Source organism: Danio aesculapii, chromosome 5, assembly GCF_903798145.1.
Source record: "Danio aesculapii chromosome 5, fDanAes4.1, whole genome shotgun sequence".
In the NCBI taxonomy this organism is placed as follows: domain Eukaryota; kingdom Metazoa; phylum Chordata; class Actinopteri; order Cypriniformes; family Danionidae; genus Danio; species Danio aesculapii.
Window position 1 is genome coordinate 8,522,201 of NC_079439.1, and position 25,663 is coordinate 8,547,863.

A 25,663-nucleotide genomic window follows, 5' to 3' on the forward strand; every position below is an offset into this window, starting at 1 on the left:
TGTGTGTGTGTGTGTGTTTGTGCAGACCTTGCTGTAGGTGCTGGTGTTGACTGTAGGCTGGAGGGTGAGGGTACTGTCTGTAACCGGTAGCAGGGCTCTGGGGGGCATATGGGCTGGGCACTGGACTGCCCTGCTGAGGAAGAAACCGTCCACCAGGACCAGACTGGCCCGGCACAAAATGCCTGAAACAAGGAACAGAAGAGGATATGGTCAACATTCTATTGAATATATAGGGTTCACACTTTAAGGCCCAATCCAAATCCTGTTTTATTGACCTTATTCTTCACATACGAATTGGAATATTTTTGGCTCAAGACTTACGCTCTCGTTCACTTCCGTTGAATTTTAGATGTTAAAAACAGCTTGTTACACCCCTTGATTGGAAACTGATATTTTCTTATTATATTATTCTACTTTTTATATATAGTCATAAACATACTTTTTTTTAGAGCAAGTGGTTTGACCGTTTTGTGGCATTTGTAATTCCTAGTGATTTCTTCCATAGGCAACTGAATCAGAAGTTCCAAAACTATTGCAAAACGCAACATTGCAGAATACGGTCAATACCACTACCCCTTTGCTTTGCCCTAGGTCCTTGAAACAGACCGTGAAGGGGTAGGAATAGAAATATCCCCCTAAGAAATAAGACACCACTTCTACACACTCTTGCGTCATCATGTCGTCACTAGCTCAGTTTGCGAGCTCAGTGGATGCAGCGTTTCAATTTCAATTCATATATATGGAAGTTAAGCATAATGCACTGTGTGATCATTGACGCTAATCTTCTGTATTAATGAACTGAAAACCTTGTGTTTTGGCACCACGTGCTGTAGCACCAAGACCACAGATAAAGTGGTTGCCAAGTAACATAAAAAGCACAGCGCACTGCTCTTTATTAATGTCAATAAAAATGTATCGTGCTTATAAGTCTCAGAGTGTTGCAAGATGCACAAAACTATACTTTGTATTTACAGTGCTCATATTCATGGGTGTGACCACAAGAAAACAACATGCCAGACATGCTGTTCAAAGCATTTCTAAAGACACTTTTCTGACAAGTTATTCTGTCATCGAGTAAGGTTACCACAATCTTAAATATGTTGTGTAATGATTTGCAGCGGTTATTAAGTATATAGAGAGTGGTTTTCAAAATGATTCTTTGAAGATCATGACTGCCGTAAAACAACACTTTTATGAATGTAATTGATAAGATGCCTGTTTTTAATAAAAATCCTTATTAATGCCTTTTTTCTTCACATCTGTGGATATGCTTGCTCTGTTATGCAGCCATGTTGCTGCTATAGCTCGTGTATTCAGAGGAAACTTTCTTAGTTTGTAGAGTGATCCTAAAAAAAATCTCAATTTGAAGGGCTATATGGCCCTTTACTTCTTCCAGGCGAAATAAAATTGGGCCTCCCCTATTCCCTTCACTTTAAGAGAAATAGCTAAGGGGTAGCCTTTCACTGACTAAAAAGCTGAATTTCCATGGCATATCCATTGTTTTTAGGTAAGAGTGATGCAGCCATTGTAACTTAAATGAGTTGAGACTTCTAGTTTCACTCACTTGCATTCATTTTTAGCTGTACAAAAAGCTTATGCTGCTTGATGTAAACTAATTTTCTTATCATACTGTTTTAATATTAATTTATTGTCATAAATTTGCTGGTTTGAAGCACAAGTAGTTAAACCATTTGTCATACCTGGTCATTTACTCATAGGCATAGAAGTCTACCACAATCGCAGAAAAGAGCTTACTTCCATGTTACAAAATAAGGTGAATAATGAACAGAAAAACAGGCAGCTATTGTGTTAAACACTGAGCAGACACAAAACAATATAGTTTTTTAGCTACAGCCTGATGACTGCATTTGTTTTAAGGGATTGCCAGTTAACAAGCAGGAATGGAATGAAATGGCACAGAAAAAATAGACTGACCACAAAAAAATAGGCAAAACATGTGAAGCCATGCTTCAAAAAGCCATGCTCCAAAAAATTACATTTTGATAAATGGAAAGTTACTTTTAAAACAACAAACCGAAATCCCTGATATTGACTTCTATTCTTAAAAGTTTGATTATCTTGTTGTAAATGTTGAAAAGCAGGTTATATGGGTTTTCAAAATATTACTTGCAGTTTGTAACGTAGCCATCCTTCAATGTAAACAGTCTCTAAAGTTGTTCATCAGAAACGTGAATGAATAAACCAAAAATACTGTTTCTCAAAAGGAAAAGTCATCTCTAAATCACCTTAACGAGTTGTTATATTTCTTGAATCTTTTACATGTTGCAACATGATCATAGCAATAAATTTGCATGACCCCTGCCTTTCCACGACATATGAACAATCTGAAATGGGCATTTTGTTTTGAGACCAGACATTTCAAAAACAAAATTAATGCAGAAAGTCCAATCAAAACAGACTTGGCCGGCTGACGAATCAAAGTAAAGCTGGCTTATGAAGGCAGGAGTTTATAGTCCTAAAGCCCTGACTTGATTAAAATTGATTGACTAAAGCCCGTTTTAAAATAACTGGAAAAATAATTAACATTAAGTGCATATTCTGAAAAAACTGACAATGTTTTCTAAACCTAGATGCATTTAAACCTGTTTTATGGGACTCCAACTTTAAAATACCACGTGACCTGCCGTTTAAAGCACACATTTTGAAGTGAAAAAAAAAATAATAATTACATTATATTTAATAGTATTTATAATTAAATTATATTTATATAAATTATATTTTTTTATGTGAATTAAATTACAGCAAACTTTATTATTTTTACTAAAACAATAATAATTCTATGTGAAAGCAATGCTAACTATATATTTATTTTTTCCTTAGAATCGCATTGGTGGATTAATACAAAATCAAATATGCAAACTCACACGTAAAGTTATCATTCAAGTAGTGTTGTCAAAAGTATCGGGTTTGGTACCAACTGGTACTGAAATTTTAAAAACATCATAGTCATTTTTGCTGAGCATGTTAACTCCAATCTAAGAACGAATCTGGAATCTGACCAATCTAACAACGTGTTAAACAGTCCTCAGATGTTTGTGGGAAATGAATGTTTTAAAAAAAAATTCAGTACTGATTGGCACTGAACTCGATACTTTGGACAACACTAGACTCAAATATGCTTGCTATAAAATCACAGCAGTTGTTCGCTAGCTTCTTACCACGAAAAGCAACAGGACATAACACAAATAGAAGCTCAAGTTTATCCTTCACATGAATACTGAATTAGGAAGCAGACTCACCCAGAGGGACTGTGGGACATGGAGGCCTGCTGATAATTGGCAGAGGCTGGGCTTCCCTGCATGGAGCCATGTGTGATTTTATACGGCGGTGCCATTGACTGCTGACTTATACCTGTGAAAAAAAAACAAGAAAGTGAAAAACACAAAGCAGAAACTAACTAACAATACAACACCATGAGGGATGTTATCTAAATATTTAAAGGCTGGACAAGCTCCAATTACATTAGCTTTCCCGCTCAAGGGAATGAAATGATTCCGTCATTAAACACCTGCAATAAACTGACAATTTAAAGAGTTATTAAATACGACCTAAATGTTCCAATATTGCCAGTCATTAAATACTAGCAATAAATTGATACAAAGTAATGTTATTAAATATGACCTAAATGTTACAATATTATGAGTCCATCATTAAATATTTAAAATAAATTGACAATTTAAAGCAAAGTTATTAAATATTCCATAAATGTTCCATTATTGTAAGTCAGTCATTAAATACTTGCAATAAATTGACAATTTGATCTCAAGAGTTATTAAATATGACGTAAATGTTCTAACAATGTAAGTCAGTCTCTAAATACTTGCAATAAATTGTCATTTTAAAGTAAAGTTATTAATTATTACATAAATGTTCCATTATTGTTAGTCAGTCATTAAATACTTGCAATAAATTGACAATTTGATCTAAAGAGTTATTAAATATGACGTAAATGTTCTAACAATGTAAGTCAGTCTCTAAATACTTGCAATAAATTGTCATTTTAAAGTAAAGTTATTAATTATTACATAAATGTTCCATTATTGTTAGTCAGTCATTAAATACTTGCAATAAATTGACAATTTGATCTAAAGAGTTATTAAATATTACATAAATGTTCCATTATTGTTAGTCAGTCATTAAATACTTGCAATAAATTGACAATTTGATCTAAAGAGTTATTAAATATTACATAAATGATCCATTATTGTAAGTCAGTCATTAAATACTTGCAATAAATTGACAATTTGATCTCAAGAGTTATTAAATATGACGTAAATGTTCTAACAATGCAAGTCAGTCTCTAAATACTTGCAATAAATTGACAATTTGATCTAAAGAGTTATTAAATATTACATAAATGTTCTAACAATGTAAGTCAGTCTCTAAATACTTGCAATAAATTGTCATTTTAAAGTAAAGTTATTAAATATTACATAAATGTTCCATTACTGTAAGTCAGTCATTAAATACTTGCAATAAATTGTCATTTTACGGTTATTAAATATTACATAAATGTTCCAATATTGCGAGTCAGTCATTATAGTCACTTGCAATAAATGAACAATTTAGCATACAGTTATTAAATATGATGTAAATGTTAATAAATTGTCAAAAATAAAGTTATTAAATATTTCATAAATGTTCCAATATTGCGAGTCAGTCATTGTGATTCACTTGCAATAAATTAACAATTTAGCGTAAAGAGTTATTAAATATGACGTAAATGTTCTAATAATGTAAGTCAGTCATTAAACTTGCAATAAATTGTCAATTTAAAGATACCAAATCTTACATAAATGTTACCAAATTGTGAGTCAGTCATTAAATACAATTGAAGGTAAAGCGTTATTTAATATTATGTAAATGTTCCAATATTGTAAATCAGTCATTAAATACTATATTGGAACATTGAAATATTTAATAATTCTTTACTTTAAATCAGGGGTCACCAATCTCGGTCCTGAAGGGCCGGTGTCCCTGCAGGGTTTAGCTCCAACTTGCCTCAACACACCTGGCTGGGTGTTTCAAGTATACCTAGTAAGACCTTGATTAGCTCGTTCAAGTGTGTTTGATTAGGGTTGGAGCTAAAATCTGCAGGACACCGGCCCTCCAGGAACAAGTTTGGTGACCCCTGCTTTAAATTGTCGATTTATTACAAGTCTGTAATTAAATATTTGCAATGAACTGACACAATTTAAAGGGCTAAATAAAATGACAATTGTTCCAATATTGTAAGTCAGTCAGTGTAAAGTAAAACGTTATCAAGTATTACATAATCGTTTCTCAATTGTTAGTCACTTAGACAAAGGCGTCTGCTAAATGACTAAATGTTATGTAAAGGCAATATTACTGATCGATTTACTTGATTTATTTATCATTCATGCATTTTTTCTTCAATTTCTTCACCACGTGGAAAAGTAATGCATGTTGTTCTTGTTTGTATTTCACATTATATTAAAGTTCCCTTCTTTTATAAACGGATTGCTTTAGGACACAAATCTGTGCAGCAAAATATATAAAGGAATAATTTGGTTTCGTTTCTCCCCTTTCCTGTCAAATATTTTACTTTGTTGCTCTGACTGTGTCTAACAAGGTCAAAAACATTGGCTCTTTCTGTAGTCCTTATCATAAACATGTTCTAGAAAGGGGGAAAAGATGGTGGACAAAAACCTTTTTTCAGCAGACATAAAGCTGAAGGTAAAATCATTAGCCCTCCTGTGTTTTAGAGCTGCACAATTATTCGAAAAAAGATTGCGTTTGCGATCTCGATTCGACTCCCTAGACCAGGGGTGGGCAAACTCAGTCCTGGAGGGCCGGTGTCCTGCACAGTTTAGCTCCAACTCTAATCAAACACACCTGCTTATGGATTTCTAACGATCTTAAAGACACTGATTAGCTTGTTCAGGTGTGTTTGATTAGTGTTGGAGTTAAACTGTGCAGGACACCGGCCCTCCAGGACCGAGTTTGCCCACCCCTGCCCTAGACGATCTTAATCCAGCATTTCTACGATTCTGCCAATCATATTTTCAAGTTCAGGAGAGAAGCCAAGGCGGCTGCACGAGTCTTTTCATTGCTTCACATACAATGCTCAGCGACATGGACACCTCCAAATGATGTTGAATGAGTCACATACTGTATTTATAAGGTATAACTCACCTAAAAATGTCATTTTTGTCTTCATATAATGCTGTATTCGCGACCGGGAAATCACACGTGACGTGAGCTGCTGACCGTAAGCCGTTACCACAGAGAGGGCGGGCGCGTGACTTACTTAATGATAGACGCGTGGGTGTTTACTTTAGTGAACAGAACCTGCATATGCTGTGAGTAACAGGTAATAAAATTGTAAATAATATTCAGTTTGTGGCACAGAGTGATCGTTTGACAGCTGCGCGCGGAGTATGAACAGCGATTAGCAGTGAAAATGAAACCGAAAGCATGCACTATTTAAATGATCATATTGTGTTTTAGAGTTAAGATTGCAACAAGCATCTGATTTGTTTTTTCTTTCATAGCGAACACACAGTTGTGCATGGAAATAAATGTTTACAATGTCAGTATAACTACTTTAGCCTACATAATGTTGATTTTACCAGTGAATTAAATGGTCTAATAATGTTGTCAATGACAGATTGCAGCCTTTATCTCAAACATAATTCAACATCAGAATTATTATAAGTAGAATAGAATTTATAGAAACCAGTAGACCTACACATAATCTTATTATTGTTGTTTGACCATATGTTTGAGAAAAAACAATAGTAATTGCCGACTCATATTAAGCTTTATTTTACATCTACAGAATCGTGAGAGAATCGTGATCTTTATTTTAAGCAAAAAAAATAAATAAATAATTGCGACTCTTATTTTAGCCAGAATCGTGCAGCCCTACTGTGTATTTTTGCTGTTTAATGGAAGGCACTTTTTTCCAACATACTAAAAAGAAAAATAGTTTAATAAATCATTTCAAAAACAAATTTCTTTTGTCTTTGACATGATGACAGTACACAATATTTGACCAGCTATTTTGCAAGATACTAGTATTCAGCTTAAAGTGCAATTTGAAGACTTAACTATAGGCAAGTTATTGGACAACAGTGGTTTGTTCTGTTGCTCATCAAAGAAAATATATTTCTTAAGGGGGTTAATAATATTGACCCTAGCAGTTTTTACATAAAAAAATATATATATACAGGGCTCAACAATAAGGACCAGCGTGAGAGACGCTCGGGACAGTAGACAGAATCGTTACTGAAATTTAATTAGCCTGTGACTATTTGTCAATTGCGTGCAAACACAGTCTTAGAATCGAGAAATGCTATGAATGCTACCTACTCTGTGAAGTCGTAAACACCATATTGCCTTTTATCTGATTGGATGCGAGCACTAGGGCTCACGATAATAATCACAATTATTTTGATCATAATTGTAATCACGATTATTCAAAACGATCTACAGTTGAAGTCAAAATTATTCACCCTCCTGTGAATTTGTTTTTATAAATATTTCCCAAATGATGTTTAACAGAGGAATATTTTTTCTTCTGGAGAAAGGCTTATTTGCTTTATTTCGGCTAGAATAAAAGCAGTTTTAAATATTTTGAAACGTATTTTAATAGCTCAATATTATTAGCCCCCTTGAGCAATATATAGTTTTGATTGTCTGCAAAAGAAACTGCCGTTATACAATGACTTGCCTAATTACACTAATTAAGCAATTGAATGTCACTTTAAGCTGAACACTAGTGTCTTGAAAAATATCTTGTAAAAGATTATTTACTGTCATCATAGGAAATATAAAATAAATGAGTTATTATAAGAAAGTTAATAAAACTATTGTTTAAAAATGGGTTGAAAATAAATCTTCCTTCCATTAAACAGAAATAGGGGGAGAAGAGTCGCTAATATTTCAGGAGGGCTAATAATTCTGGCTTCGACTGTATACAGTTATTTTCCTCCCTGTAAATAAGAAAAGGGAAATAAATGCAATAGAATACAAATATGAAAAAACAGCTTTAAGCATATTTACTGTAAGAAAAAAACTTTAATTATAGCCACAAAAGTCCTTCAGTCAAGAGCAGTGAGTGATTTTGTCCTTTTGTTGTTTGATTAATGATAAAAAAACAGTAGCAGGAATATTGCGCGCTGTCACTTTAAAGGGCACCTACGGTGAAAAATCTACTTTACAAGCTGTTTGGACAGACATAAGTGTAGATGTAGTGTATAGACCAGGGGTGGGCAAACTCGGTCCTGGAGGGCCGGTGTCCTGCACAGTTTAGCTCCAACTCTGATTAAACACACCTGCTTATAGATAATTAGTGATCTTGGAGACACTGATTGGCATGTTCAGGTGTGTTTGATTAGAGTTGAAGCTAAACTATGCAGGACACCGGCCCTCTAGGACCGAGTTTGCCCACCCCTGGTATAGACAGTCATATTGGGGTGAAATAAACACACCCAGTGCTTTTTTTTTTTCAAATTTAACAACATAAAAACGGTGGACCAATTGGAGCGGTTTTCAAACTGATCGCAACTTTACGTAGGAGTGCGGTCCCCCCGCCCACCAATATTGATTGACAGCTGCGCGCATTAACATGTTCCGGTAGTCACGTGTACAATCATATCAACATGAGAGGACGAGCGCAAAGCAACCGGGAATAAAAGGTCTGTTCTGTTCATCATCAAACGTGATCAAGAGTGAGTTTTACAAGTTTAAAATGTTTTAAAACAGTGCATGAGTGTAATGAAGTACAGCGATTCACTTCAGATTCACTTAATCAGCACAGCTATACGTGATATACATTTCTACCAAACTAAAAGAAATAAGCCTTTCTCCAGAAGAAATATATAATTCTTGCTCTGTTAAACAGCACTTGGCAAATATTTGAAAATAAATTTCTATTTAACGGAAAACAGATTTTTTCAACACATTTCTAAACATACTAGTTTTAATAACTCATCTCTAATAACTGATTTATTTCATCTTTGCCATGATGACAGTAAATAATATTTGACTAGATGTTTTTCAAGATACTAGTATTCGACTTAAAGTGACATTTAAAGACTTAACTAGGTTAATTAGGCAAGTTAGGATAATCATTAGTCATTAAAAATTATACAAAAATTTCCTTGCTGTTAAACATAATTTGGGAAATATTTGAAAAAGAAAAAAAATTCACAAGAGGGCGAATCATTTTGACTTCAATTGTATATTATCACTATGAGCTGTGGAGAGAAAGATAGCCTGTAAGTAGATGTTTGTAATGACTCTTACCTGCTTGGGCTGAATACTGAGGAGTGTTGGGTGCAGTCTTATTCCTGAAAATGTTGGGGTTTCTGGACATCAAAAGCTGCAGCAGCACTGGTACATCTCCCTCCAGCTCATCACTGCCCAGGCTGTCCTTCAGCTCTCTGGGGGAAAAAAATGCTGCACTTTACACACTCAAACACCACTGAAAAAAAGTGCACTGAATGACTGTATTTTCTAATGTGGACAAAATGCTCAAAGATTTACAAAATGCAACCCAAAAAAAAAAAGTAATTTTCAGAGTGTCATGAAATTTGGCAAATTTTAGATGAATGAATGAAAAGAGGTTGTAGGCCTGTCACAATAATCAATATATGGATTTAATCGCACAACACATGGACATGACCTCAATCTTTTTTAATGATGCAATAAATATCGCCCAGACATACAAACCAATTCTAGCAACATTTTAGCTGATTGTGCAACATCTCCATCTCTATTGGAGGTGTCAGTGTAGCTAACAAAAACACAATAGTATTTACTATGAGTTACTATAGTATATTTTCATGTGGGTGTCTGACAACTGAAAATAGATCTTGTAGCAGATATCACAGCCTCTGATACTTTTTACCTTGCACTTTTTTGTTAACATTTATTCATTTAGGATATGCATTTTCATTCAATGCCTCATTATTAAATTGTTAAATAACTATAATTAAATGAAATATTCTTAGGAATACAAGATGATGTGTTCTTTGGAAGAGTGTACTTGCATTGCGATGATATTATATTGTCATTCTGGCATTATATAATGATTGGCATAAAATGACCTTAAAATGACAATAATATTGTTTATCACAATATATTTTGGTGCAATATATCGTACAACAAAAAAATAGATATCATGACAGGCCTAGATGGTTGTGCAATCAATCAAATTACAATACAAAAAATGCAAATGAAGTATAAAATCTGCATGTCTCTGTGTGAATGAGTGGTGTGCTTTTGTTATTAAACACACTCAAGCACACATGATGAAAATGGCATTTTCAGCATCAGCCATCTCGCTTTATGAACACATGTACTTCTCATGAATCTCCAAAGCTGCTGAGTCACTTCATTTCACAAAAAAATTTAATATTGGCAAGTGAACATAAAAACTCGTAGATCTTCCCTAGAGCCGGTCAAGTGTTTTAATAATATATTACTATTGTCCACTGGAATATACTTTTCAAAGTCATAATGATAGTCCATTTAAAAATAACTTGAAGAAAGTCAGAATAAGATAAAATAAAAGGAGCATAAACAGTTAAATTAGTATATATGTCAATATCATAACCTTTATTACAAACTGTGCATTTAAGTGAAGTATTTTCAAGTATTTAAGTTTATTTCATTCCTTTTTGTGATTTTAAATTGGTTTATATTTTATACACTACTGGTGTTTGGGCTCAGTTTTTGTTTTTTTCATGTTTTTGTATAAAATATACAAAAGAGATTAAAGCACAAATGAAAACAAAAGAATAAAAGACAAAATAATTATTATTAATTAGTAACTATTAATTTAAGGTTCAGAAACTCAATAATCAAACATAAAATAACACCATATAGTCTTCACTGTATAAAGAAACAAATAATCTTTGCTAAAGTGACAAACTTTGTAATTTCTTGCACCCAAATGGCTTTAATTCACTTGAAATCTTACAGTTACAGGCCTTAAAGGTTTCATGAAGTGCTTTGAAATGTGCATTTTTTAATTCATAGTTTGATGTAATCTCAAAAAAAATTAAAAATGAAAACAGGGCAGGACATAGAGTAGCTCCTCCCCTTAAAAAAAACAGCCAATAGCGTTTTTTTTAATCATATCTCTGCCAATGAGAGCAGTTGAACTCAAAAGCATCAAATGTGAAGCGTCTTGAAGGGGGCGGGGCATGTCAGATACTAAAAAGCATTTGATCTGTCTGAAGATTTGATGAGAAACTGAAGTTGAGGCGGAAGCGACAAACTACTTAAGAAGTTTATATCAGGTTTATATCTTGTAAATGTGAATGGTCACTGTTTTGTAGCACACTAGCTAATAGATATCCTCAAGAGTAACATACTGATACTAACATCTAAAAAACATTATTTTAATTTGACTGGATCAAAATCAATATCCTTCACACTGATGAAACCCATGAGTAGATCATCTTATATTAATCCCAACATGACATTGCAGATCCTGTAAAGTTAATCTGTGACTATTGCAGATTAAGCACATTACAATATCAATGCTGAATATACAGTAGAATTATTACCAAGGGTACCCTTTTGGTGGCCGTGGTGTAAAACAGAAAGTTTCAGTTGACGTCATTTTCGCTCAAGGAAATGTCTACAGTAAAGCTGTACGGGTCACTTACATTTCATAAGAGAAGCTCTTCTCACAAAACAGATGCTTTACACACATAAATAATTGTTTAGAAATGTTTATTACTAACTTTATGAACATGAGTTGATTATAACTGCAGATAAATACATGCAGTGCGAAATAGCCTACTTAACGTCTGTAATACTATTAAATAAATAAATGCAACATATATGAGAACACATACAGACCCTTCCAGTCTCCAATATGATACTAATTACAGAAGAACTACACACAGCAGACATTTAGTCCTTATTTAGGTTAAAAAAACAACACAAAATATAGCCCACAGTCAGTGCAAACCTCTCATCTGTGTCTGTAATCTTCAGCAACACATGTAGCCTCTGTTAGAGAGTGATTCCGTCATTCCCGGTTCATATTAGTCCAAAAGGTGATGATAATAGTTAAACATGGCAGTTTGTTCACGTTTGCTAAAATAATAACATGCTCCTTTTTTTCCGGCTTCTCCTTCACTTTATCCCGCTTCACTCTCGCGTTTGTCAGTTTCTGACAGGATCAGGTTTTCAAAAGCACGTCAATAATCAAGCGCAGGTTATTATCATGAGCTCAAGAAGTTTATTATTTCAGATATAGATGCGCGGCTCGCGCAAGCAAGAAAGCGAAACTGCTCGCGCTTCAGACTGGCTCGTAAAAAACTAAGGGGCACACGGTAAATCTGCTCTTCTTCTTGCTTTGTGGCTGTTCATCAAGATGACGACAAGGTTTGTTTGAGCCCGGGTCGACCATGGCTCGTTATTATATATATATATAATTACGCTGTGATCTCTCTGTGTATTTTAAACATGGCGGGTCCTTTGTTTTCATTCTGGCTTGTTGCACAAGCGAATGACGTATCTCTGTAAACCAACAGCGTTCAGCTGCGCGTCTAGCTCCGCCCTTTGGTAACCCTTTCACGTGTTTTGTACCCTTTCAAAAGGGTGCCGAAAAAGTGGTGCGGTACATACAGCGGAAGCGGCCATAAAAGCGTACCGAACCGTACCGTACCACTCAGTGGAAACGGACCATTAGGTCAAAGTTATTAGGCAAGTCATTGGTAATTAGGCAAGTCATTGTATAACAGTGGTTTGTTCTGTAGACTATCAATAAAAAACTATTGCATAAGGGGGCTAATAATATTGACCTTAAAATGGTTTTGAAAGAATTAAAAATTGCTTTTATTCTAGCCGAAATAAAACAAATAAGACTCTCAGAAGAACGAATATTATAGGAAAAACTGAAAAATTCCTTGCTCTGTTAAACATCATTTTGGAAAATATTTGAAAAACAAATTCAGAGTCAAATCATTTTGACTTCAACTGTACATATTGTGCAGCCCTAGCACAAGCATGCAGAGGTGTGGTGTATGAAAAAAGGCAAATGTAAGCAGAAACTCACATGTGCTCCGTGGAGACCTGGCTGAGGCTGCTGGCGAGCTGAGAGACCAGAGTTTCGTCCCTGCAGCCCAACAGATGCCCCACGTCCTCAGCTACTCGCCCATTGTACAGCAGGCTCTTAGTGGTGGTGCCCGGTAAAGGGGAGGGCAGGGGCAGCTGGTTCAACACTGTACACACAAACACAGCACAATAAGGCTAAGCTTCTTCATTACAAGAAATCCCAGGGTAGAAATGGAACAGCCGCCTAAAGTGTAGTCAAGAGACGCACACATGCACACACATCCACTTTATAGCCCATGAATGCAACTTAGCAGCTAAGCTTGAGGATAAAACAGACGACGCTGCTGCAAAAGAGTTCCACTTCAAATACATGCATGTTTCATTTACCAAAAAAATCAGAGAAATATTGAACTGCATTATCTGTTGTAAATAACCAAAATGCATATCCCTAATGAATGAACTGATCTGTCATCATTGCCCAAATGTTTGCTTCCAATGTTGCAACGCTTGACATCAAAACAAATACTTAGAAAAATACTATTACAGGGTTTCTGCGGGTTTCTTCAAATTAAATTGAAGACATTTTAAGACCCTTTAAAGACCATTAAGATTGACATTTGAGACTTATAAAGGGTTGAACACTAAAGATTTTTTCTTATGGTCTATTCTATTAATAAAAGATCGTGTAAAGGGATGTGTTGCTGTAGTTTTTTTTACCTGATTAGGGAATATAATATGGAGAATTTGCTGTAAAAATGTCTAACTGCTGTTATGACTTGTCTCTCGCTGCAATAAAAAAATCTAAATAACTTAATATAAATATAAACTTAATATTTAAAAAAAAGTTTTGAGATGGATTGGTAATTGGGTGTTGGGCTGATTGGGTAGCTTTACTTGGACATAGAAATTAAGACCTTTTAAAATGATATGTAAAACTGATAGTTCTGGTGTAAGAAATTCAATAAAGCATTCATGATAAAAACAATACATCAACAGATATAATGAAAATCTTTTTTCTTTCTATATATTTGCACTGTGCACAGAAAATAATGTAACTGCATCATAGAGTGCAAGAATAAGCGATTCAATTGCTTAAAGCAGAAATTAAACTGTGCATCATTTCATGCTTAAAAAATTGTGTTTTTGTTTGATTTTTGAGAAAAAATATATTGATTGACGAGACATTTATAATGAAAAAAAGAAATTTAAATCTATTATTTCCTTTCTTTCCATTTAAAGTAGGGCTGCACGATGTTGGAAAAATCTGATATTGCCAAGTTTTTTTTTCTGCGATAAATATTGCAATATGAATACAGTTTCACAAGATTCACAATAAGTTTTCTGAAGGGTCTAACAGTATTCAGGTACAGAAATTGCATAATTACAATGCAAAACATTCATATTTTTCTTTTTTGTTTTGTTTCATTTCTAGGCCAAATATCAGAAATATTGTTTTGTTTTTAACTTCAGAAGAAATAGATCAAAATTAAGAGTTTTTCCTTTAAATAGCCAGTGGGGTAAGAAGAAATCTTGTTTTCGCTTTGAAATGTAGATATTTGGACTAGAAAAAAGATGAAAATTCTAAGTTAAAAAACATTTTTTAAATAAATCATTTAAATTCTGTGTAAATACAGTAATAATAAATACATTTCTGTATCTCCTAGTCTCCTGTAGTTCAGACTCAACATTGCATATCTTGCGATATTGCGATGACTATTGCGAATGCACACATTGCGATATCGAAGTTGAAACGATATATTCTGCTGCCCTAATTTAAAGCATTAGAATGATTTTCTGAAGGATTGTGTAACAACAAAAACTGAAACAAGATACAGCTTTGCATGACAGTTATAAACATGAAGTGATAGGTCACTCAAAAATGAAGTTACTCACTATTTACTCACCCTCAATTGGTTTCAAACTTGTATAAATTTTTCTTCTGTTAAACCCAAAAGGTTTTTTTAAGAAAGCGAAAACCTGTAACCATTGACTTCCATATCAGGAAAAACAAATATTATGTACATCAATAATTACAGGTTTCCAACATTTTTCAAAATATCGCCTTTTGTGGTTAACAGAAGAAAGAAACTCAAATGTTAGAAACAAGTATAGGGTGAGTGAATGATACCAGAATTTCATTTTTGGGTGAACTATCCCTTTAAAATTATTTTTAAATAGAAAATCCATTTCAGAAATAAATTTCATAAAGCATGAGAAACTCAAAAACAAAAATCTTTTTAAAGATCTAAAGTAATCTAAAACTTTATAACAATATACAAACTTTGAGAATACTTTTTTACTTCATATTGCTAAAACAGTTCATTCATGATAATTGCCATATGATAAACAAAATATAATTGAATAAAAGTTCAAGAAAATGAGCACATTTCACAGTATCTACAGATGAACTGATTTATCACAGCTAATGAGAAAAAAAAACATTTTAACTGCACACTTTTTTTCCACAGAAAACCATCTGCATGACTTCTAATTCTGTTGCGCCCACAGTCTTATACAGGGTTTCTGCATGTTTCTCTAAATTTAAATTTGTCAAATTTAAGACTTTTAAAGACCTTTTAAGACTATTATGTGTGATATTTCAGACTTATAGGGCAAAACGCTAAAGGTTTTTTCTAATGGCCAGTGGAAAATATTTTTACTTACCCCATTAAAATTCAAACACATATTTTTTCAAACATATACTTATAAACAAACGTTATTAAAGAGAACTAAACTGCTAAATATAATAATATAAATGTGATTTTTGTTAAACATTTTTAGATGGATTGCTAGTTGTACCAATTGAGTAGGTTTACATAGACAATGAAAAATTAAGACCTGTTTAAAATTATTTAAGACCTACAACACTATATTTTAGTGAATTTAAGACTTTTACGGCCTAAAATGTTGTTTTTGAAATTTAAGACATTTTAGGACTTTTAACACACACAGCAAACACCCTGTTAAATGGAAAAAGTTCTTAATAGACTTGCAATATTCCATGCAATAAGCCAACAATGTTTGTCCATGCAACATTCAATATCTCAACAGAAATGGATTTGTAATTAAGGATGAACCGATAATGATATTTTTCTTGATATGGATAACCAATCAGTAATTGTATTTGAAAGTTGATAACTAATATATAGGCTGAATATAGCAAATCTTGGTTAAAAAAAGAAAGAAATTCTGAGTCTGATCACAAAAATAAGATGCAAAAAATCAGAGCGGGCAGCTTATTTTATTTTTAAACATTAGCTGTAGCAAACGTAAAAAAAATTATAATAATACACTTCCAGAAAACATCTAAATCTTCATTTTTTTCTATATGATTTACAATTCTCAAGTCATTTAAAAACATTTCTGATATAGTTTTCTCTCTAGCATAAACTAACTGTTGAAGCCACCAGTCAGAACTCTCATGGCCAACAAGCATCTGAAGTGGACCAACAAGTGGAAATAATCCATAATTAATCATCCAATATTACTTTTTTTTTTTATGGCCGATACCGATGTGACCACCTATATATCATACAACACTATTTTTAATTATACAATACACCCAAACTGAAGCATCATTAGCTCTCAGGTGTACACAATATATTCATGACTTCATCAGGAGTCACACAGAAGCAATAAAGCAAAGTAGTCATTTTTTGTACAGAAGTAAAAGTATTCAACATATGCATGTTTTGAATGTTGAAAAGCAAAATGATTAGTCACTGAAAAGTCAAGTTTTTAATTGAATAGTTTTACATTTATATTTCTTGATGAAATAACTAGGGCCCAATGATGCAGAAAGCATGGCTGGAATTGTGGTATACAGTCATAAAAACTGAATTAACATTATAATATGGTATGTTGACATGGTATTTAGAATATTATGGATGAATAAATCAAAATTCCCACTAATCAGATCATTAAACTGTAAAAAGACCTAGAGAAAAAAGTCTGATGATGAGCATGTCTGTGTGATTAAATACATAATTTCAGAACACAAATATTATTATTGTGGTTATAGTTATTATTATTATAGCTATTTTATTAATTTTAGAAATAATACTGTTTTACTAGGAATAAAATAGAACAAAAAAAGTAAAGATTCCTTCAAAGGATCCATGAAAACTAAATGAAAAAAACTCAATTGAACTTACTTGAAAAAACTCAATTAACTCACATTTAAACTTGTTGAAATTAGTTACTTTAACCATTGCAATGTAGTCCAAAAAAATGGAGGGAAAAAGACAGAAGAGTAAATAAACAAACAAGAAAACACACAAATAAATAAATAAATAAAATTAATTAATTAATTAAAATACTAAAAATCTAAATTTGCATTGTTTATAAATTGTTCAATAAAAAATTAAAGAATGTAAACAGTAGTTTTTACGCTTCAAAACAAACAACTAAAGTTTTGCACGGTTTCTGCCATGAAAAAAAAAAAACGAATGGGATTTTGTTTTAAAAAGTGGGCGGATACTGCAGTCTGACTAATGAAGCACGAGTAATCTGATGCATGTACTTACAGTCAGTGAGACCAGCGATCCCAGCAAGGGTTGTAATGGGCACATGTGGCATGTCCCCATTCATACTGACGGCTGGGCACAGAAGTCTAACGCGCACAGAGATCCACAGAGATATTTATTCGCTGACCATCCCTCACATCTCACTCAATCCTAGAGAAAGAAACAAAAGTGTTTGCATGAGATTGTGACATGGGATTTCATCTTACAAGCTTCATTTGTTTGTACTGAGTTCTTCTTGAATAGATTAACATAAATTATACAGTCATTTATAAGCCAACACTACGCTTCCTGGAAGAATCCACTCAGACTCACTGTCTGTAACAGGTGTATTGATTTCTGTGTACACTAGCTGACACATAGAGGAGCATTATGAGAGACAGATAGCATCTACAATAGTGCAGACAGCCTGATGGACACACCCACTGGACAGACAGAGGATGAACTGTGGACACACCCCTCTCTGTTAGATATGCAAGCACAACCCTGTCTCCCTCAGGGGACCAATGACAGCTGGGAGATGGACAGCGCGTTGTAAGCACAAAAGATGAGATGCAAAAAACACTACTCCGATGATGAAATATGCTACACATACCCAAACCATTATTCCACATAAGCACTCAGAAATCAAGACATGTGCATTTGTGAATAATGACAAATGCTAATTTAAAAGTGTAAACAGACTTTTTGTTATCAAGTGGGGATGCTATGCTATCCAACACACGCATTTCCGCATCCGGGCAACTTAGGAATCATTAATATTCATGAACAATTTGCATGTGAAACCGAATTCGGAAGGTAAACAGTCCAATGCTGATGTTAGACGGGCAGATTGCGATGCAAAAGGTGGATTTATTGTGTACTGGCCCTTTAAATGCCAATACTTCACTTGTTTATATTCATGAATCCAATCCGATCACTTACACGCAGGTTTTATGACAACAACCGGCGGTGAAACTAAAAAAATGCATTAATTTATGTTAAAAATAAGTCATCTGAAACTAAAACTGCACATTTAAGAATGATTTCTACATCTAACGCAATAATATCTGTATATGTCTGTCAACAAACAACCCAAACGACTTTCAGTTCGGATAAAGTTCTAATAGCATCTATATGCCCAATAAATAGTATTATACCCTAAATCGCTAGTAAATATGATATTAAATGATGTAGCAAGTCCTACAACAGAATGAAGCATCACATCTCTACAAACAGAGTGACACAAAATGCCCAAAAACACAGTGTTGACAAGTCGATCACCAGAGAGAGGAACCATTCATCCTCAAAGCGTTTCGCTGACGTTTATTCAACCGTAATGACTCAAAACATGACGGAGATAGCTAAGTTACGAACCCTAGAGATTATAAATATTTACCATAACAAACGTTCAAGCCGTTCGTAGAGTTAACCTGGGATGCTTAGAGATGATTTCGACTGTTAGCAAAGCGTTAGCTCGATACTTAATAGATTCCTTGCAGAGGCTCGCTAGTTAGCCTTGCTCTGATATGATAGGCGAAATCGTACAGAAACCTGAGCCGCTTGTGTTCTTGGTTATTCAAATAACAAATTGAGTTTTGATAGAAATAACAGTCTGAGAGCACTTTAGTCGTTTAGTCAAAACAAACGATAGCCGCTGCTAAGCTAAGCTAGTTCGGCTACGCACATCTTTCTATCTCCCCTCGCGAACAATAAAAACACTTTTCGCTTTCCTCCATTCCTCCCCCACTTTGTACATCACGCAACGAAACGTATTCGTGTTGTTACAAAACACGCTAGATATTACAAAACAATCCGTCAGAGTTTCCACACAAAAACAGTCGCCCGTGTTTGTGTCGCGAGGCCTCCTGAAGCCTCGGACTCGACGCACGAGCGCGACGCCGGGTCACGCGCTTCCCGCCACGGGGGCGCGCCGGAGGAGAACCACTAGCCGAGCCGTTGCGACGTTCGTCTCCGTTCCGTCGAGAAAAAACAAAACGTAAATGCGTCGAAAACGTCGTAAGAGACCGCGAAGACTGCCTTAGGAGAATTTATGACAGGCTTTCATATTTACCTTAGCTTGGGGTAACTTCAAAGAAGAAAAAATAAGGGGACTGTTGTTGGGATGAGAGGCTGGTAGTCGGTCTGCTGTAAGTCTCTGGCTCCCCCTCTCTGCTATAAAAAGATCAGCGCGGGCTAGCGGGGTTTGTTTAGCCGAGCCAGCTAACAACAAGCCAACTCTATCTTTATCTGGGGTGGGGGAGGTCAGGCTTTCTCTCATCGCACTTTTAAAAACATGTATCGGGATGGAGCACACTTTTAATTCGGCCGCGCCTTAGCTCGTCGCCTGGATGCTCGGGAAACACTTTTGCGTTGCGCCTTTGTTTGCCAACAAAAAGCCCCACAACTGATGCTTTGTGGCTAGTCAGAGGGAATTGTAGGTTGACCGGAAATACAAATATTAATAACGTGATTGAACAGATGTGCTGCTGACGATTTCCAGTCTGTTCCTCCGTCGGCTGCGAAAGTTCATTCAAGACTAGTTTTCTATTGTATTCCTTTTCATTGTGTGTTTTTGTAATCCACATTAGTACACATGTAATAATCACTATATATTTGATAAACACACACTGTAAAATGCTGATTTCCACACAATTACTTCATGTTGTCCCAACACTAACCGATTAAGTTAACTTAATTGTTTTTAAAATTTAAGTAGATTCAACATAAAACAATTAAGTTGTCCCAAAAAACTCTAGAATTATGTTGTTTCAGCTAATTTTAAATGAGTTGTTATATTTTTTGAGCGTGTCTTTCTATTTCGCTATATAATCTTTATATATATATATATATATATATATATATATATATATATATATATATATATATATATATACTTAATGTATATAATATGCATAATCTATTACTGATTACAAAGTACATGATGAGAGTTGACAATAATGAAATCAATCAAAATGACTTCTTGATTGGATTGCTTTTAAATTACTTTATAAATAAATATTGTAAAAGCTAGCTAATTTTCTAAATTTACTGAATAAATCAATAAAAATCTTATTAAAAGGGCCAGATCAATTAAATACACTTTATGAATAGGCTACTTTCATTCATTCATTCATTTTTTTTTTTTCTGGCTCAGTCCCTTTATTGATCTGGGGTTGCCATAGCAGAATGAACCGCCAACTTATCCAGCATATGTTTTACGCAGCGCATCCAGCTGCAACCCATCACTGGGAAACACCCATACAATCCTATTCACAAACATACACACTACAGACAATTTAGCTTGCTCAATTCACCTATAGCACATGTCTAGGCCCACACGATATCTGCGCATGCAGAATTCTGCAGATTTTTAGCCCATCATTAATTCTGTTTATTTGCTTGAGTAAATGTGTGTAAATCTTTTTATTCAGTTTTTAAATTAATTACAGTAATATTATTGACTAATATGAAAATGTTCATCTGAATTATGTACAATACAGTTTGAACAGTAATATTTTCTGTCTTTTAGCAGAGATTAAATTAGACACTTGCTTTGTTTACCAAATAAAGTGAATCTAATTGGATTTGCATTTTAAACATTAAATCCAAGTTAAAAAGATTGCACATATTAAGGTTTTAGTAATGATACTCCCAAAATAATTCCACAGAAATCAGCAGATTTTTACCAAAATTCTCTGCAGAAATAGCAAAAAACCTCAGCAGATTCTGTCTGGCCCTATGCATGTCTTTGGACTTGTGGGGGAAACCTGAGCACCCGGAGGAAACCCACGCCAACACAGGGAGAACATGCAAACTCCACACACAAACTCCACACTGACCCAGCTGAGGCTGGAACGAGCGACCTTCTTCCTGTGAGGCGACAGTGCTACCCACTGCGCCACCGTATCACCCCTTTTAATTTTATTGTTTAGATAATTTTAAATATTTATCTATAAATAAATATTGTAAAAGCTAGCACAATTTTCCAAATGTACTAAATTACTAAATAAAAATGTTATTAAAAGGACCAGATCAATTAAACACGCTTTATGAATAGGCTACTTTCATAAAGCAAAACAACACAAACAAAACAAATATTGTTTTATTCTTAATTATTACATTAATAATTAATTTAATCATGGAAAGCAAACGGAATAAATACTTTCTTCAAAATAAAAAAACGGCAAAATGTCAAAACTTTTATACATGCACAACACCACATGAATAATACTTATTTAAATAATATAATAACATTTTCATGACTTTTCTATATTGTAACTATTCAAAACTATATAATACAACATTTAGATTTTTATCAAGTAAAAAGTATAAGATGCAGTGGGTATCGCTGTCACCTCACAGCAAGAAGGTTGCTGGTTCGAGCCCCGGTTGGGCCAGTTGGCATTTCTGTGTGGAGTTTGCATTTTCTCCCCATGTTCGCGTGGGTTTCCTTCGGTTTTCCCTCACAGTCCAAAGAAGTGCTGTAGTTCAATTGGGTATGCTGTTGTCTGTACTGTATGTGTGTATGTCCTGGTCCTCCAGATTGGGGCTTGATCGTACACTGTAAAAGCCAAAATGTTAAGGCAGCTCAAACCATTTGAGGAAACTGATTGCAACAAATCATTTAAGTTTAAAAACTAATCCTAATGAGTACTGTGAACTTAATCCATTTGAGTAAATGAAACAATTTGAGCACAGTAAAACCCAATAAATGAAGAGAACTCAAACCAGCTGAGTACTGTAAAACCCAATAAGTTAAGGCAACTCAAACCGCTTGAGGAAACCAATTGCTACAAACCATTTGAGTTAAACTAATCTATATGAGTACTGTGAACTTAATCCATTTAAGTTAAAGTAATGAGGTGTTTAATTAACTGATTACCTTCAACACTGAGTTCAAATGAACTTTCTGTACATTTTGAGTTAACTACACTTATTTCATTTGATAAAGTTGACTGTTGGGTTTTAGTGTACTATTGACAACTCACCTCATAAGTAAGTAAAATATAAAAGAAAAAAAATGAGTAAAAAATGCAAATATCTTACTGCCGTCTGATTCTGCACATTTTACAACATAGTATAATCTAATTTCAATATGCATTTTTGTAATCCAGATTCATGTAATCATTAGCCAGTACTGTGCACACAGTTGAAGTCAGAATTATTAGCCCCCCTTTGAAATTTGTTTTCTTTTTTTTTTTATATTTCCCAAATGATGTTTAACAGATTCAGGAAATTTTCACAGTATGTCTGATAATATTTTTTCTTCTGGAGAAAGTCTGATTTGTTTAATTTCGGCTAGAATAACAGCAGTTTTTAGAATCCGTTTTAGGGGTCAAAATTATTAGCCCCTTTAAGCAATTTTTTTTCTCGATAGTCTACAGAACAAACCATCATTATACAATAACTTGCCTAATTACCCTAACCTGCCTAGTTAACCTAATTAACCTAGTTAAGCCTTTAAATGTCACTTTAAGCTGTATAGAAGTGTCTTGAAAAATATCTAGTTAAATATTATTTACTGTCATCATGGCAAAGATAAAATAAATCAAATATTAGAGATGAGTTATTAAAACTATTATGTTTAGAAATGTGTTGAAACAAATCTTCTCTCCGTTAAACAGAAATTTGGGGCAAAAATAAACAGGGGGGGGGGGGGATAATTCTGACTCCAACTGTATATATTCTAATCAGTATTGTATCCGATCTAACCTGATTATGTTGTTTTGTTATGCTGTATATATATATATATATATATCTGTTGTTTATTAACCTACCATGTAAAGAGACATTGAGAGCGAAATATGTGCTGTATTCGAAAAATATTATTATAATTAATTCACTTTTAATATGATTTTAGGGTATTCCTTTACCTGTATTAAGGGTTTATACGGCTTCGTCTTATAAAATATAAGAACAATCCAAAGAATAAGGATTAATAGTATAATATTATGGTCTTATTCACTTGTTTTTGTTTTTGTTTTAGCAGTTGATTTTAATCAGAATAAAATTAAGGGTTACTATAACTCACAGCAAGAAGGTCGCTGGTTCAAGTCCCGGCTGGGTCAGTTGGCATTTCTGTGTGTAGTTTGCATGTTCTCTCCGTGTTGGCGTGGGTTTCATCCGGGTGCTCCGGTTTCCCCCACAGTCCAAACACATGGGCTGTAGGTGAATTGAATAAACTAAACTAAACTAAACACACAAGTGTATGTGTGTGAATGAATGTGTATGGGTGTTTTTCAGAACTGGGTTGCAGCTGTCCGATGTGTAAAACATATGCTGGATAAGTTGGCGGATCATTCCGCTGTGGCGACCCCTCAAGTATACAGGGACTAAGCCGTAGGAAAATGGATTATTATAACTTGACCTAGAGCTCTGTCCTTTGAGCCTTTCTGTAGTTCCACTTTACTCCACTGGATGGCGACTGAGTATAACGATAGAGGCCAGTGAGCAAACCTGTAGCGGTGTCATTTGCCTTTATTGGTCTTTTAACGCCAAGAATATGAGAATAGACGTATGTATAACATCCATTGACGTATAAATGTCAGTACAAACATTAAAAGTTGAAACCTGAAACCTGTTTAATTGTGCATTTTCTTTAAGGGGGCGCCTCACAGCAATAAGGTCGCTGGTTCGAGTCCCGGCTGGGTCAGTTGGCATTTCTGTAATGAGTTTGCATGTTTTCTATGTGTTCGCGTGGGTTTCCTCTGGGTGCTCCGGTTTCCTCCACAGTCCAAAGACATGTGCTATAGATGAATTGGATGAACTAAATTGGCCGTAGTGGATGATTGTGTGTGTGAATGAGTGTGTATGGGTGTTAGGTTGCGGCCGGAAGGGCATCCGCTGCGTAAAACATAGGCTGGATAAGTTGGCGGTTCATTCTGCTGTGGCAAATAAGGGACTAAGCCGAAGTAAAATGAATACATTTTCTTTAAGGGGGTGTTGGATTGTTTTGTATTTCATTCAATTTATATTCATTCATTCATTTTCATTTCGGCTTAGTCACTTTATTAATCAGGAGTCGCCACAGAGGAATGAACCGCTTACTTGTTCAACAAATGTTTTATACAGCGGATGCCCTTCCAGCCACAACCCAAATCTGGGAAACGCTCATATACTCCTGCATGCACACACACACGCACACACAACCGGAGAAACCGGAGGAAACCCACGCCAACACAGGGAGAACATGCAAACTCCACACAGAAATGCCAACTGACCCAGCCAAGGCTCGAACCAGCGACCTTCTTGCTGTGAGGCAATCATGCTAAGCACTGCGCCACGGTGACGCCCTCAATTTATATTCTCTCATGGTTTTTCATTTCATTTATTGGAAAGCTGTTTCTCTCTGTTTTTCGGCATGTTAAGCAGTTGAGCTTGTTGCTAACAGCACAAAAGTCATGCATCAGTTTGACTGGCATTAATGAAATATAAAAATAATACAAGAACCTCTCAGTGCCGTCTGAGATTTTCTAAACATCCCGTGTTTATGTTCAGTTATTTCAGTTTAAAGAGAATGAAAATAATTTATTCTTTGTCATAAAAGTGAAAATACTGAATCTTCACACATGGGGACCTAAAAAAAGGATGGCATTTAGAGGCTTTATATCTGAACTCTTCATATACAGTATACAAAAAATTGTTGCTTTAATTTTTTAAAGTTGAATCAAATTAGTGCAGCGCGGTGGTGCAGTGGGTAGCGATGTTGCCTGACAGCAGAAAGGTCGCTGATTCGAGTCCCGGCTGGGTCAGTTAGCATTTCTGTGTGGAGTTTGCATGTTCTCCCCATGTTGGTGTGGGTTTCCACTGGGTGTTTCCCAGTGATGGGGTGCAGCTGAAAGGGCATCTGTTGTGTAAAACATATGCTGGATAAGTTGATGGTTCATTCCACTGTGACGACCCCAGATTAATAAAGGGACTAAGCTGAAAAGAAAATGAATGAATTAAATTCACTTTAAAGTCATTTCATTCATTCATTTGTTCCCTTTTCAGCTTAGTCCCTTTATTAATCAGGGGTTAAGATACATCATCGCCACAGCTGAATGAACCATCAACTTATCCAGCACGTTTTACGCAGCGGATGCCCTTCCAGC

The 25,663-nt window shown here is 34.7% G+C and overlaps 1 protein-coding gene across 2 annotated transcripts in view; it reads right to left on the bottom strand.

Annotated features, from left to right (window-relative positions):
- nipbla (NIPBL cohesin loading factor a) overlaps window positions 1–19,826 on the bottom strand; it is a 94,129-nt gene extending 74,303 nt beyond the window's left edge. Inside the window, exons 1-6 of one of the 2 annotated variants that reach the window (XM_056457315.1) lie at window positions 19,642–19,826; window positions 17,592–17,741; window positions 13,067–13,232; window positions 9,295–9,431; window positions 3,261–3,372; window positions 28–182 (exon numbers count right to left, since the gene is read on the bottom strand). In XM_056457315.1, the coding sequence (XP_056313290.1) occupies window positions 28–182; window positions 3,261–3,372; window positions 9,295–9,431; window positions 13,067–13,232; window positions 17,592–17,655 (634 nt within the window). In that variant the 5' untranslated portion in view covers window positions 17,656–17,741; window positions 19,642–19,826. Of the gene's footprint in view, window positions 1–27; window positions 183–3,260; window positions 3,373–9,294; window positions 9,432–13,066; window positions 13,233–17,591; window positions 17,742–18,966; window positions 19,441–19,641 lie in introns of those variants that run through there. The other variant, XM_056457316.1, reaches the window with a different exon arrangement.
- Between the last annotated feature and the right edge of the window lie 5,837 nt (window positions 19,827–25,663).